Source organism: Microcaecilia unicolor, chromosome 2 (assembly GCF_901765095.1).
Source record: "Microcaecilia unicolor chromosome 2, aMicUni1.1, whole genome shotgun sequence".
In the NCBI taxonomy this organism is placed as follows: Eukaryota; Metazoa; Chordata; class Amphibia; order Gymnophiona; family Siphonopidae; genus Microcaecilia; species Microcaecilia unicolor.
In genome coordinates, this window is record NC_044032.1 from 538,381,627 (window position 1) to 538,396,267 (window position 14,641).

General features: G+C 40.8%; 1 protein-coding gene across 2 annotated transcripts in view; it reads right to left on the reverse strand.

Moving 5' to 3' along the window:
* RFC1 (replication factor C subunit 1) overlaps positions 1-14,641 on the reverse strand; it is a 348,859-nt gene that overhangs the window by 68,178 nt on the left and 266,040 nt on the right. For both annotated transcript variants that reach the window (XM_030191305.1, XM_030191306.1), the window contains 3 exons: positions 4,262-4,376; positions 3,660-3,748; positions 979-1,116 (listed from right to left, as the gene is read on the reverse strand). In XM_030191305.1, coding sequence (XP_030047165.1) covers positions 979-1,116; positions 3,660-3,748; positions 4,262-4,376 — 342 coding nt within the window. The remainder of the gene's footprint in view (positions 1-978; positions 1,117-3,659; positions 3,749-4,261; positions 4,377-14,641) is intronic.

Consider the following 14,641-nt stretch of genomic DNA (forward strand, 5'->3'; position numbering starts at 1 on the left):
TACTATGTACCTTTATGGCATTTCTCCTAGTCTTTGTACTTTTTGAAAGAGTAAACAATCAATTTACATTTACCCAATTCCATTCCACTCAGGATTTCATAGATCCTCTTTCATATCCACCTACGCCTTCTCTTTAGCCTTTCCTCATCTGAGAGTCATTCCATCCCCTTTACCATTTTAGTAACCCTTCTCTGTAACTTTTCTAATTCTTATACCTTTTTTTGAGATGTGATGACCAGAATTGAGAAGTGATGACCAGAATTACACCCACAAAGGGACACTCTGCCCAGCTCACCACCGCCGAAGCAGGGGAGGTGAAATATTCCAGCGCACCACCGCCCAGCTCACTCACCAGAAGGTGAGTCTGCACCACAAAGTAATAGAAGCATGATATTTGTTTTATTCACTATCCATTTTCTAATAATACCTAACATTCTATTTACTTTTTTTGGCCACCACTGTAAACTAAGCTGAAAATTTCAATGTATTTGTCCAGGACGACACTTAGATCTTTTTCTGGATGGTGATGCCTACATGTGGGACCTAGCATTATGTAGCTATGATCTGGGTTATTTTTCCCAATGTGCATCACTTTGCACTTATCTACATTAAATTTCATCTGCCATTTGGATGCCGCCAAGTCTTCCAGTCTTGCAGAGTCCTCCTGCTATTTCTCACAATCTGACTGCGACTTAATAGCTTCGAATAATTTTGCATCATCTCATAATTTGATCACCTCACTTATAATTATTATTTTCAAATAATTTATAAATAGGTTGAAAAGTACCAGTCCCAATGCAGAACCCTGTGGCATTCCACTATTCACCCTCCACCACTGAGAGAATTGTCCATTTAACTCTATTCTCTGTTTTCTATCTTTTAAGTAGTTCCCAACCCACAACAGAACATTACATCCTATCTAAAGTTAGTATGCAAAGCATGAGCATGGCATCTGGAGAAAAACAGTCTTCACCTGACCTTAATCTGCTCCATTCGTGGTCTATGAAATCGAAGATCATAGCAGTAGTTTGCCAGAGATCGAATCTTCTGGTGGTTCCGGTCATTACACATACAGATAATGGGAATCTTGGAATGCTTGATCAGACCAATTAACTCCTGAAATGCACATAAATATACATGCAAAAAAAAAAATCAGGCAAGAAATGTTTCTATGAAGTCAGTCTATAATTGAAAGACATCCCCTCTTTTATCCTGGAAGTTTTCTTCTACACTTTAGAGCTCTGAGCTGTAGTTACACAGTGTCATGAGCTTCCTTTTGTTAAATAAGAAAGAAAGAAAGACTCACTGGGAAGTTAACTCCCACCTAGTCCAGCCATTACAGTGAGTCAAAGATCACAGTCCTCTCCAGTAGCTGGTACGCATACACATCAAGCAAGTGTTGCCACTGAAGGGCTGATGTAGAAAGTTACTGCAGGCCTAAGCTTGCAGTTACCAAGGGCTGAATGCGGGTTGTACGCAGTGAGCAATGCAGAGAGTGATTGAGTGCACATGTTAACCCACGTGGAATACACTGCCACACATTAAAATGAATGCTAATGAGGCTATTGAGTATTCTGCAGCAATGCAGAGAGGTAAACAGGGACTTTTGATACCCAGTTACTGGAAGAATGTTTTTGCCAGGTCCAGGGCTGCGTACAAGGTTTGCAGAGAAGATTTCATGCCATTTTTTGAGATTTAACTGCCAGTTTTGTCTCCTTTTGCAACCTGAAGGAAATCCCTGCAAGTTTCTAAGGCAGAAAGGAGATTACAGACATATGCACGTGTCTGAAGAAAACCAAAGTAAAAGCACACACTGGTGCCTAAAGATGAACCTTACAAAACTGCTGTCACATAAATTTTTGTGAGGCTCATATTTACGCCATTTTCTTTTGGACATGAGCACAAGAACCAGTGCTTACCGCAAAACCTTTCTGTTAATGCATCCGGCACACTCCACTCCCCCACCCCCCCCCAAATAGCTGCAAGTTTTCTGCACATAAAATTAGAATACATTTCACTTTCTGCATGGCATGCTATTATGCTCATGGTAGAAGTCATCTCATATTTAAAGGCTATTTTACATTTTCAACAAGTTGGTACATTACATATAAGTCCATCCCTAATGTCCTCTGCACAGTCCACCATATGCACTGAGTAATTCAGATTTTCAAAAGCAGGAGAAAAGTTACAAATAATTTAGTGGTATTAAAACTCAATAATTAAGAATCTGAAATCCTTCTATTCAACGTGAAGTCCTTAGTGCATACAGAGGGGGCCACTACATATACACACTTGTCTGAAATGGTGAACACAGTCAATTCACTATCTTTCGCTTTTGGAGAGGATCACTTTCTGGATGTGACACCTTTTGTTGTGAATGAAGAGAGATAATATGTGACCTGGCCCTAAGTTTTCAGGAAAGAAAAACATTAAAATACTTCAATTTACACACACTTGAAGTTGAAACATGAACAGAGAGAAGACAGATAAACCACTAGTATTATTACTACTACTACTTATTTCTCTGTTTTACTATATGTATGCAATGCTGTACACAAAACATGTAAGACATTATCCCTGCTCAACAGAGCTTACAATCTAGTCAAGACAGACAAACAAACAAGACAAATAAAGGAATTATTTATTTTGAGGATGATTAAAACAACCCATCTGTAGCTTCAGAAAGAAAATAAATCTTCACTCGCTTATACATGCCTATTTCCATATTCACTGTTTAGTCTATATTTTCTTAAATGCACTATAAGCTCTGAAAAGAAGGCGGCTCAAATAATATACTTTTTTTTCTAGAATGTGAATAAGCCCTATAAACAAACTTTTAAGAAAATGTCACTGCACTTGCTAGTATTTTATATAAAATATTCACCAAAACAAAACCTGTTGCACTGCATCACCAGCAGATTGTTACTGACCAACAAACGTCTTGCTTGTTTTGCACTGTATTAATCATGAATTGTAGGAAAGCAAATGCAGCTTGTCCTTCTATTTGTACATTTTCTTTTAAAGATTCAGCAGTTCCTTCCTTCTTCGTTGTACTTTTAGCTCAATCCTGGGCCTGGAGCCACACACCAGGACTCAAGAAACCTTCCATCATGGGTTCTGAATCTAATTAAGAAGTGTCACCCTAAGGCAATGACCATGACCCCATCTCCTCCCAGTGGTGTGAGCACTGCATCCGCAGAATCCCAACTGGCCCAGGGAGTAGAAGACCTGACTTGGGGACCTTCTACATGGCAATGCAACTGCCAGCATGCTGAACAAAAAAAAACAGCACCACGGGCCTTTAAAAATGGAACACAGTTCTTTAATGAATGAGCCTTGACAAAAAGACCCGACACGGGCCGTGTTTCGGTGACTAGCACCTGCGTCAGGGGTCACAGTGATGACGTGGAAAACTTGGGGAATAACTCGAATATATTCCTCTACAATATATTATTCCTTACCCCACGTCTCATGTAGTAAAAGCTACAAAGCACCAAGGCACTTTCACTTTCTGATACAGAAAGGCCCGTGGTGCTGTTTTTTTTGTTTGGACTTTAGTTTGTACTTCATTCCCTCTCTTTTGTTATATCACTGCCAGCATGCTGGTCATATTTGTACTTTCTAACTTGTATCTCCTGCATTCTAGGATGATAGTTTACCTGTATCCCTCCCCTGTCCTCATTGCCTGCCATTCCATCTACTTCATCCATAATCAGGACATGATTCGTGCTCACTGACTGAGATGCTCCTGTTGAATAAACACACAGTTAATCACAAAAGTGCAGTTTTCTTAGCTGTAGTTTACTGTATTGTATTCTTCAACCAGTTTATAAATCATTTTCCAGGAGATGATAATGTAGAGGCCTACATTATAATTGATGAGCAAGATGACATATATGATGGATAAATCACTGTGCAGAGAAAGATATGGCACTGTGTCAAATCTCTTGTCTCTACGCTGGAAGACTGTTGAACCCTTTATGATATGATAGTGTGCTACAGCTGTGCAGTGTTGATAATTTGCATTACCAGAATGTCTTGGGTTTTAGGCACTTTCTGCATGCTTAAAGCTTGAGCAGTTATTATGCAGTTGCTAAGCAGCTGCGAAGTTAACACCTAGCAGAACATGTGTTTAAACATTCTTTTCTGGAAGAATGCTCAGAATTTTACTCCTGGGATCCAAATCTGCTCCACTTTCATTCATCCCCTGCAGGAAATGAGTATGAAAACAATGCAGATGCAACGCCCACATCCCACATACCAGAATAAAAGTCTTTGATGCTTGTGTTGCTGAGGGATTCTGCTACAATCTCTTTCATACTTTTCTTACTCCGGGTGTCACTAGCATTGAGCTCCACATAGCTATAGCCCAGTTCCTAATCAAAACAAATAATAATATAAACCCAAAAGGTAAACCATTTTCCTACACTATACAAAGCAGTAATACAGTACAGTTAATCCAGTAGCCCAAAGAGCCAGCAGGTCAGTGGATACTGGACCAGTGAGCGGGTCCAGGTGGGCGGTTAGGGAAACATAAGTATAGTAATGAACAAGAACACCTTCTGCACAGTTTAGTCCCTCCAGTCCTTATCTAATAACACATCTAGCTCTCATGTTATTATAGTGGAATCGAACAGGCACCACACAAATAATTCAAGTTCAGGGAGGACCTAGGTAGAGAGAAAACATTTAATTCTCAAATGAGAGCAGGTGATCCACATGGTCTATGATCAGAGTTCACAGAAAAACAAGAGACATAAGGGATAGATAAACTAAGGGGAGGATGATAGAGAAAATACAAAGAAATGTAGAGAAGGTATGAGAGAGAGTTTGAAACAAATGAAGAGGGAGAAGGCTGGAGAGAAAACCTTGGGGGGGAGAGGAGTTAAATTTGGGCTGACAAGCAGACAAACTGGTAGAAGGGCATAAATAAACAGATGATGTAGAATTGAAAAAGACAAATTAGTTAAGTGGTAAAGAACAAGGTAAACAAAAACAAAGAACAAAATAAAAATAAAAGTATATATTCATTTCTTAATTTACTGTTTTTCTCTTGTGTAAGTGCTTTGAAGTGATAAATTTACTTTGTTTGATGGGGGTCTGGTCTTCCTATATTTTTCTTTTGTATATTTCAGGATTTTATTCATTTCTGTTAAGGAATGTATTTTAAAAAAGTAAAAACTTAGGACCAAATTGAACGGGGAAAAGAGCAAAACATGGACAGAGAGAGGAAATGAGTGCATCAAAAGAGAGGAAGTGAGGTTAACAAAATGCCAGAGAAAATGGCACAAAGTAGGCACAAAACATATGAAAATGCTAATTATCCTAAGAGCAAACGACGCACACAGAGTAACAGAGCAGAGGAAGAAGTCTGCAGTTACAGGGAGGAAAACTGAAGATGAAGGATCTAGTTGTGGAAAGCCAAGGGTGAGAAGCTGAACAGTCAGACAAATGTAACAAATGACAGGGAAATTTTTAATTCCTATTTGCAGCATGCAGTAGCCAGGTATTCATTATATAACAGGGAGCATCTCCTCATTACTCTAGGGCTGTATTCCCAAACTGGGTTCCTCGAATTCTGTAGAATCTGTTTGTATGAATATATATGTTTACATAAATTGAGGGTTCCTCGGTGTATATAAAAATAATTTAGGGGTTCCACCGTAGTAAAAACTTTTGGAATCACTGTTCTAGAGCAATCTGTCATCAGAATACAAAGTTAACAATACTAGTAAACACAGTGATTATAAGAACACAAGAATGGTCAGACCAAAGTCCATCAAGCTTGGTATCCTGTTTCAAACAGTGGCCAATCCAAGTCACAAGTATCTGGCAGGATCCCAAAAAGCATTACGATTCCTTGCTACTTACCTACAGGGATAAGCAGTGGCTTTCCCCCAAGTATACCTTGACAACAGTTTATGAACTTTTTCCAAACCAAACTATGCTGTTTCTACAAAATCATCCAGTAATAAATCCCAGAGTTAAATTGTGTGTTGAGTGAAAAATGACTCCTATTTGTGTTAAATGCACTACTTAGTAACCTTTATGACATGTCCCTAATCTTTATACTTTCTGAAAGAGTAAACACAATTGATTTGCATTTACTCATTCCACCCCACTCTAGATTTCATAGACCTCTATCACATCTTCTCTTGGCTGTCTCTTCTCCAGGCTGAAGAGCCCTAACATCTTTAGCCTTTCCTCAATCAAGAAATGTTTCCATGAAGTATATCTATTATTATTATTATTTATTGCATTTGTATCCCACATTTTCCCATCTCTTTGCAGGCTCAATGTGGCTTACAATATGTCATGAATAGTGGAAATATATGGTAAGTATACATTTAGTGTTACAGAAGGTTCTTGGGTAATATGGTGATGATAGGACATTATAATGGTCTACCAAGCAAATATTTATTTATTTATTTGTTGCATTTGTATCCCACATTTTCCCACCTCTTTGCAGGCTCTATGTGGCTCACAATACATCATGATTAGTGGAAGAATGCTAGAAAATAGACATTTAGTATTATCTTGGTCAACATGATGATAATAAGACATAGTAATAGTATACAAGCAGATATTATGATACAGTTCTGAATATAAATGGGCGAGTTGTGCATATTCACATTGGTTGATCTTTGTGGAACGCTTTATTAACGAGATGGGTCTTCAGTAGTATGCGGAAGTTCGTTCTTTCGTTGATCGATTTCAAGCTGCGCGGCAACGTGTTCCATAATTGTGTGCTCAGGTAGGTAAAGTTTGACGCATGCATTAGTTTGTATTTCATACCTTTGCAGTTGGGGAAGTGCAAATCAAGGAATGTGCGGGATGATCTTTACATGTCTATCAGGTCTGACATGTAAGCTGGTGCGTCACCATGGATAATTTTGTGAACTAGTGAGCATATTTTGAACGTGATGCATTTCTTAAGTGGGAGCCAGTGTACTTTTTTTCTCATAGGGGCTTAGCACTTTCAAATTTTGTCTTGCCAAATATGAGTCTAGCTGCAGTGTTCTGGGCTGTTTGAAGTTTCTTGATTATTTGTTCTTTGCAGCCGGCATATAGTGCGTTACAATAGTCTAGATGACTGAGCACTATTATAAGACAATTCTAGATTTATGTATAGGAGTTCATATTTGTTGATCTTTGAGGTATGCCTTGTTAAAGAGACAGGTTTTCAGTAGTTTGCGGAAGTTAGTTAGTTCATAGATCGTTTCAAGTTGCGCAGTAGCGCATTCCAGAATTGTGTGCTCGTAGGAAAAGGTTGACGCATGCGTAAGTTTGTATTTTAGACCTTTGCAGTTGGGGAAGTGAAGATTAAGGAATGTGCAGGATGATTTTTTAGCATTCCTGGGTGGTAAGTCTATCAGGTCTGTCATGTAGGCTGGGGCATCTCAGTGAATGATTTTGTGAACTAGGGTGCATATTTTGAACGTGATGCGTTCTTTAAGTGGGAGCCAGTGTAGTTTTTCTTGTAGGGGTTTGGCACTTTCATATTTTGTTTTGCCGAATATGAGTCTAGCTGCAGTGTTCTGAGCTGTCTGAAGCTTCTTGATTATTTCTCCTTTGCAGCCGGCGTAGAGTGCGTTACAATAGTCTAGATGACTGAGTACCATTGATTGTACCAGGTTGCGGAAGACGGCCCTTGGGAAGTAAGGTCTTGCTCTTTTTAATTTCCACATTGATTGGAACATCTTCTTGGTTGTGTTTTTCGCGTGAATCTCAAGTGTTAGATGTCGATCAATGGTAACTCCGAGAATTTTATGGGTGTCCGAAATTAGAAGATTCAGCTTTGGTGTGCTAATGGTGGTGAATCTGTTCGTGTTATGTTGCAAAGTGAGTATTAGGCATTGGGTTTTTTCTGCATTAAGTTTCAGCTGGAATGCATCCGCCCATGTATGCATGATATGTAAGCTTTGGTTGATGTCTTTGGAAATTTCCTTTAAATCTTGTTTAAATGGGATGTAGATCGTTAGTTGTCTGCATATATGTATGGGTTGAGGTTTTGATTTGATAGTAGTTTGACCAAGGGTATCATCATTAAGTTGAATAAGGTCTATAATTGAAAATCATCTTCTTTTATTCAGGCAGCTTTCTTCTACAATTTAGAGCTTAGAGCTGTAGTGCCATGAGCTTCGTTTTGAAAAAAAAATTGTGTTTATGAAATCCCTGACTAGTTAACGCCCACCTAGCCAGACATTGCAGTGAGCCAAAGATCACAGCTCTTTCCATAGCTGGTATACATACACATCAGCAAGTGTTGCCAATGTGTAGTGGATAAGATGCTCTCTCCTTTTAAGCACCCTCCCCCAAGCCCTAGTCGGTCCAGAGATAAATCAGGCCCATGAAGAGAACTTGGATCTGAGCCTAGAATACATTCTCTTAATTGCTGCTTGATTACTGACTTGTAATGTCCATAACTTACCTTTTTCCAGCTTCACTGACACAATTGATGAAAAGTATTCAGCCACAGGTAAAATGTATTTATTGTAAGGCAACAAAGTACACTAAACTTTTTCTTACCCTACCTTTCACTTTTTGACACTCTGCATATTTTTGTGCTTACACTTCACGAATAAATGTCTTTATAAAAAAATTAAAACATTTTGAATGAGAAAGAAATTTCTTGTTGATCCCTTTCCATCCATCACATCTTTATCATTTTCGTTACCCTTCTCTGTATCTTTTCTAATTTCACTATACCTTTTTTGAAATGTGATGACTGGAACTGCCACAAAATACTTTGCACCATGGTGAGACACAGAATCCTTATGATACTGTTTCACTCTCTATTCCTAATCCTAACACTGTGGCACACAGCTCACAAAGGAGACTTTGGAGGAAGCTCAATTAAATATCACTTTATCCCATCTGGGGGTTACTGAAGAAAGAATCTCTCCAAACACAATCAAATTTCAATAAATTAAATGAATGCATGTCACTAAGAAAGCACTCAACTGTCTCCTTGGCTCTTCAGCTGAAGTTCTGATGTGATGATGTCACAATAGGGGGTGTGTCAGTGGCCTGGACTGCTCTTTATTAGACAGGATTGCTAGGAGATAATAAATCTCCCCAAGTGTACCTGAATATAACTCAGCTTGAGCTACTGCTGAAAAATGTGCAAGGGAAATCCAAATACATAAATAAAATTATAGACAGTATAACCTGAAGAGACAGTATTTTCAACTGGAATCAGGACAGTTTCAAGCTACACTAAGAAGAAGGGGCAAAGATGGGTGGGGGCATGGTAGTAAGTACTATAGAGTACGCTAATGGGGGAGGTTTGCAAAATTGTGATTTTTTTTTTTGGCAAGAAATAGTATTAGTGGGGGGCCTATGGAAGTTGGTCTAGGTGGGCGAGGTTTTTAGCTCTAGGAGAGAAGGTTTGTATGGGGGAGTGTTTGACTTCCTTAGTCATGGTGGGGAGGACTCAGGGAGGTGGACAAGGGAGCATACAGAGGTATTGGTTTTAATGGACTGAGTGAAAGGATGGTGATGTGTGATAAATTGAGTTTGAGTAAGAGAGCTTTAAAAATGGTCTCCCTTAATGTAAAAGGATTAAATTCTCCTCCAAAACACCAACTACTGTGTGCTCCATCCAGGAGACTCATCCTCTACCTAAGGATGAGGAACTGATGTGATCAAGAGAGTTTCTGGAGAGTTATTATCAAATCCCATCCCCTTTTCCTTTTATTTTGCTTCCACAAGCAAAGGAGAAAGAGAGGAAGGGTGGAAGTTTTGTTCTCGAAGAACATGCAAAAAGAGGTGGAAGGGAACAAAAGAGGAAGATTTTTTGGCATGTATGCTATTATGGGACAAAGGAGGAGGCTTCTGTCTGGTCTGTATTTATGCTCCAAATAAAAGACAACTTCCATCTGGATCTAAATGATCACCGTGAAGCGATGAGAGGTAAATACAAGGAGAATTTCAGACTGATGCTATCTGCTACCTGGGATGTAACTAGGGAAAGCAGGGGACAGAGCAAATTAAAAAGCTTTAGGGGAACACTAGGAATTATAGATATTTGGAGGTTCCAGTTCCCTAGGCAGAGACACTTTATCTCTTTTTTTTTTTCCATCTAAATGGAACTTATTCTCACACTGATTTTTTTTTTCTGCTAGCCAAGACCCTGGTACAGGGGTGAGAGATGTAGGGACTGAGAACATATCATGGTCAGAAGACCATGAACTGGTATGAGCAGAAGTTAAGTCTAACACTTACTCAAGGGGAAAAACCTTTTGGAGATCAAATGATAATATATACTCATCCTTCAGTAGGCTAAGAAACAAATTAGATCAGATAGACAAGAACATTTTCAGGTAAATGACACATGAGAGAAAGAGTAGCCTAGGACTGCTTTAGGGCAGTAAACAGTGGAAAGTTACTGATGTTGGTCTCATAGGGGTAAAGGGAGAAAGACCAACATATTGAAGAGATTAATGCAACCATTAAGATGTTAGAGAAGTGGGACAAGGCAAAGTCTTCCAAACAGGCACAGCAGCAGTAAAAGGAAGGCAAAGAGTAAAGCAAGAGCCTTAATGATGGAGGTTATCCTTTTTCAGATGCTTACTGTGAAGCAGATCTACTTTTGAGCAGAGCAATAGAACAAGTATAGCCTTCTGGCACAGAAGCTGAAAGTCACAAGAAGAGTGTAGTGGGCCACCAAATGGATATAAATAGATGGAGGCTGTAAGTGAAAGAAGCAGAGTTTACTGGAAGATCCGACACAGCCTATCTTTCGGAAAAGTGCCTGCATCAGGGGTCATATGGTAGGTTATTAATCAGAAAGCTTCTTGTACAGCATAGTTGCAAATGTATCTCAAAATATTAAAAGCTCAAGGGAGGAAGTGACGTCACGGGGCTGAATGGACGCCTGAGAGTTTAGCTCCTGCATTACCCTGCTTTTAATTGCTTCATCCACCAACATCTACTTCCTTGTCCGTCTCTTCTTACCTGGAAAGGTTCGTGGCGAGTTCTTGGTAGCCATGAGTAAGCTTTCTTCGTCACAGCATAAGGAGGGTGAGCGCCATTCGGTGAGACAGCTGGCTAAGGGCCTATCGCGCCATGTGTCTCCTGCTCCTGGTCGCTTGTCGGAGTCAGCCTCCTCCCACGCGGCCCTGCGTCACTCTCTCCCCAAGAAAGGCTTCCCGAAGGAATTAGCCAAATGCCTCGAGGAGATCCGTGCAGATATTAAGGTCTCTAAGGTCGAAATCTTGGAGCACATGGACGCTATCAGTCTGGATTTGAACGAGCTCGGGGAAAGGGTGGAGGTTTTGGAGGAGCGGGCTGACGAGCAGGCTGAGCAAGCGGCAGTTGTGGACTCTCGATTTTCTCAGTTGTTGGAGCAAACTGAGGAGCTTCGTTACAAAGTTGATGATTTCGAGAATCAGGGATACAGGCACAATCTCAGTTTCCGTGGGGTGCCGGAGAATGGTAACATAGAGGATGTTCCTGCCATAGTGCGTTTACTGTGTGTAAAAATCACGGGCGATACTCTGAATTCAAGTGCAGTGGAAACAGACCGGGCACATACAGCCTTGGGGAAGACACTGGATAATAGACCCAGGGACATTATAGCGAGATTTTCTTCATTTGCTTTCAAGGAGAGCTTGTTGGTGCGTGCTCAACTATCATCTGTGGATTATAATGAAGCTAAAGTATCAGTCTATCAGGACCTTTCCTTGTTCACGTGAGCTCAGAGACGCGCTATGAAGCCAGTGTTGGAGATCTTAATCACAGAGAAGATTGCATACAGATGGGCTTTTCCTTTTGTTCTATGTTTTACGATTAAGGGAAAGCAGAGAAGGCTTCGCAGCATTCCGGAGGCTTGAAAGATTCTTCATGAAGCTGGCCTGACTTCATCTGCTGTCCTGCCGTCTGATCTGGCTCCCTCGACGAGGGACAAGTTACAAAAGTGGAAGAGAGTTGCTCAGAAGGTTAAGAAGCAATTGGCCCAGACTTGACTCTTCTTAGACTCCAATCATTACTGTTTTGCTTGCGAACTTATTGCGAGCTCTTTGATGACTGTTTGTTATATTGCCTTGCGATAATAGTGTAGTTGTGCATGGAGAATATGCTAACTGCGGTGAATGAGTGGTGCGTGGATGTATTTCTACCAGGTGATAAAGGCCTGGGTGGGGTGTGCACGTGGGGGATGTGTGTGAAGTTAGGGGGTCCATTTGGTCCAGTAGTTACTTTCTCCTGCTTTCCCATTCAGTATTGTGAGGTGCTGTCTGGTGGGGGGGGGGGGGGGGGGTGCTTGGGGGGATGCTGGGGGGGGGGGAGGGGGATGTCTTTAAATTTGCTTTAGTCTTGATGGGTTCCCATGTTCCTATGTACACTCTGCACAGCTGCCTGTCATGTGTCTGATATGAGTAAGGATTTAAAATTTTTGACTTACTACATGAAAGGCCTGAACTCTCCTCAAAAGCGTCAAAAATTATTTGAGGAATTGTTGCACTTTAAACCACGTGTGGTGTTTCTTCAGGAAACTCATTTGAGAAGGAACCATGAAAAATGTTTATCTCATCCTCAATATCCCTCTGTTTTCTGCGCCTCGGCGATTGATGGTTCTAAGAAGCGGGGTATAGCAATCTTGCTCCACTCCTCCTTGCAGACACAGGTAGTTAAAATTCAGCATGATAAAGAAGGGCTATTCTTGCTTTTGAGTCTCAGGATAGATGACTTGGCTTTTACTTTAGCCTCAATATACGCTCCCAATGAAGCCCAAGGGGGGGGGAGGGGGGTTGAATAAGCTGATAGGACGCTTCACATCTTGTCCCAGTGGTAAATTGATAGTGGGGGGGGGGGGGGGGGGGAGGGTTCAATGCCACACAGAACCCTGCGTTGGACAGGTCGGGCCCACCTTCTGGTCCAGATGTTCAAGTTTCCCAAGCTTTAAATAGGTTTGTTCGTGATCTTGGCATCTCTGATGTTTGGCGTGTACCTCATCCGGGGGTTCGTGATTATTCGTTTTATTCGCACTCTCACGATACTTTTTCTCGCATTGATTACCTTTTCGTTGATATCTCTCTGACACATGCTGGATGGACTTCAGATATTGGAACTTTTACTTTATCGGACCATGCTCCTGTATGGGTCCGGCTTCCCTCTCTACGTGAGGAGGATAAGGAGAAGAGGTGGACATTGAATACTACCTTGCTAAAAGAGGATGAGATTTTGGCTTTGTTATAGAAAACTCTTGCAGGAGTATCTTGAACTTAATTTAAACTCGGGACCATCTATGGGTGTTGTTTGGGATGCACTTAAGGCTGTCTCTAGAGGTTTCTTTCTCCAAAACGCTAGTTTCCATGCCAGGCAGCAAAGGGCTGAGGTAGCTAAGTGCCTATCTCAATTGACTCACTTGTCTGAAAGTCACAAATCTTCTCATTCGGTTGCTACCCTGCGGGAAATTCAAGAATTTCGTTTGAAATTAGACCAGATATATTCTGATCAGTTACAATTCTTTTATTCTCAACAGCAACACTCTCAATATGTGTATAGCAATAAACCAAGTAGGGCCTTGGTGGTTAAGCTGCGTCAACGCTGGGTAGACCACACTATTCTTAAGGTGGGGGATGGTAATGGAAAGTTTGTGACATCATCCTTGCAGGTCCGTCAAAAATTTCAGTCATTTTATCAAACTCTTTACACATCTGACACCTCTACTACGCCTGAAGCGATTAATAATTTTCTATCGACATGTGCTTTCCCTACACTTACACTCGAGCAACAGAATGCTCTAGATGGTCCAGTTTCAGTTGATGAGGTCTCTAAGGTTATTAAAGCAATTCCAATTGGAAAATCACCTGGTCTGGATGGGCTGCCCAATGACTTTTATTAAGCATTTCGGGGTGAATTGGCACCTATATTGATGGAGCTCCTTAATGAGATTTCAGCTGGAGATGAGTTTCCCCCCTCTATGATGGAAGCCTGAGTCATGGTTATTCCAAAACCAGGTAAGGATAAGACTAACTGTGCTTCTTATCGTCCCATTTCAATATTGAACTCTGATGTTAAAGTTTTGGGAAAGGTTTTGGCTAATTGCCTTGCTAAAGTGCTGCCTGACTTAATCCATCCGGATCAGACGGGCTTTATTCCTCATCATCAGGCCATGGATAACGTTCGTCGCATGATTAACTTGATTCACCTATCTAAGAAGTGTGATCTTCCAGTTTGTTTACTGGGCTTGGATGCCGAAAAGGCTTTTGACAGAGTCCACTGGCCTTTCATGCTTCAAGTTTCGGAACGCTTTGGATTTGGTCAAGGTTTTCGTTGATGGATTCAGGCTCTTTATATTTCTCCTTGGGCTTGTGTCCGTATTAATGGTGGTAACTCTCCGATGTTTCCTTTGTTTTGGGGCACTAGGAGGGATGTCCCCTATCGCCACTGTTGTTCGCGTTGGTTATGGAACCGCTCATGATGTCTTTACTTTCTGACCCTAACATTTCTGGAATCCTTGTTGGCTATGTTGGCTGATGATGTTCTTCTTTCACTGACAAAACCGTTGATTTCTTTACCTAACTTTATGAGGTATTTGACTGCTTATTCCTCTGTGTCAGGTTTTAAATTAAATGTGAATAAATCGGAGGCCTTAGTGATCGGGATCTCTCGTCCGGTTCTGCAGTCCATTCAG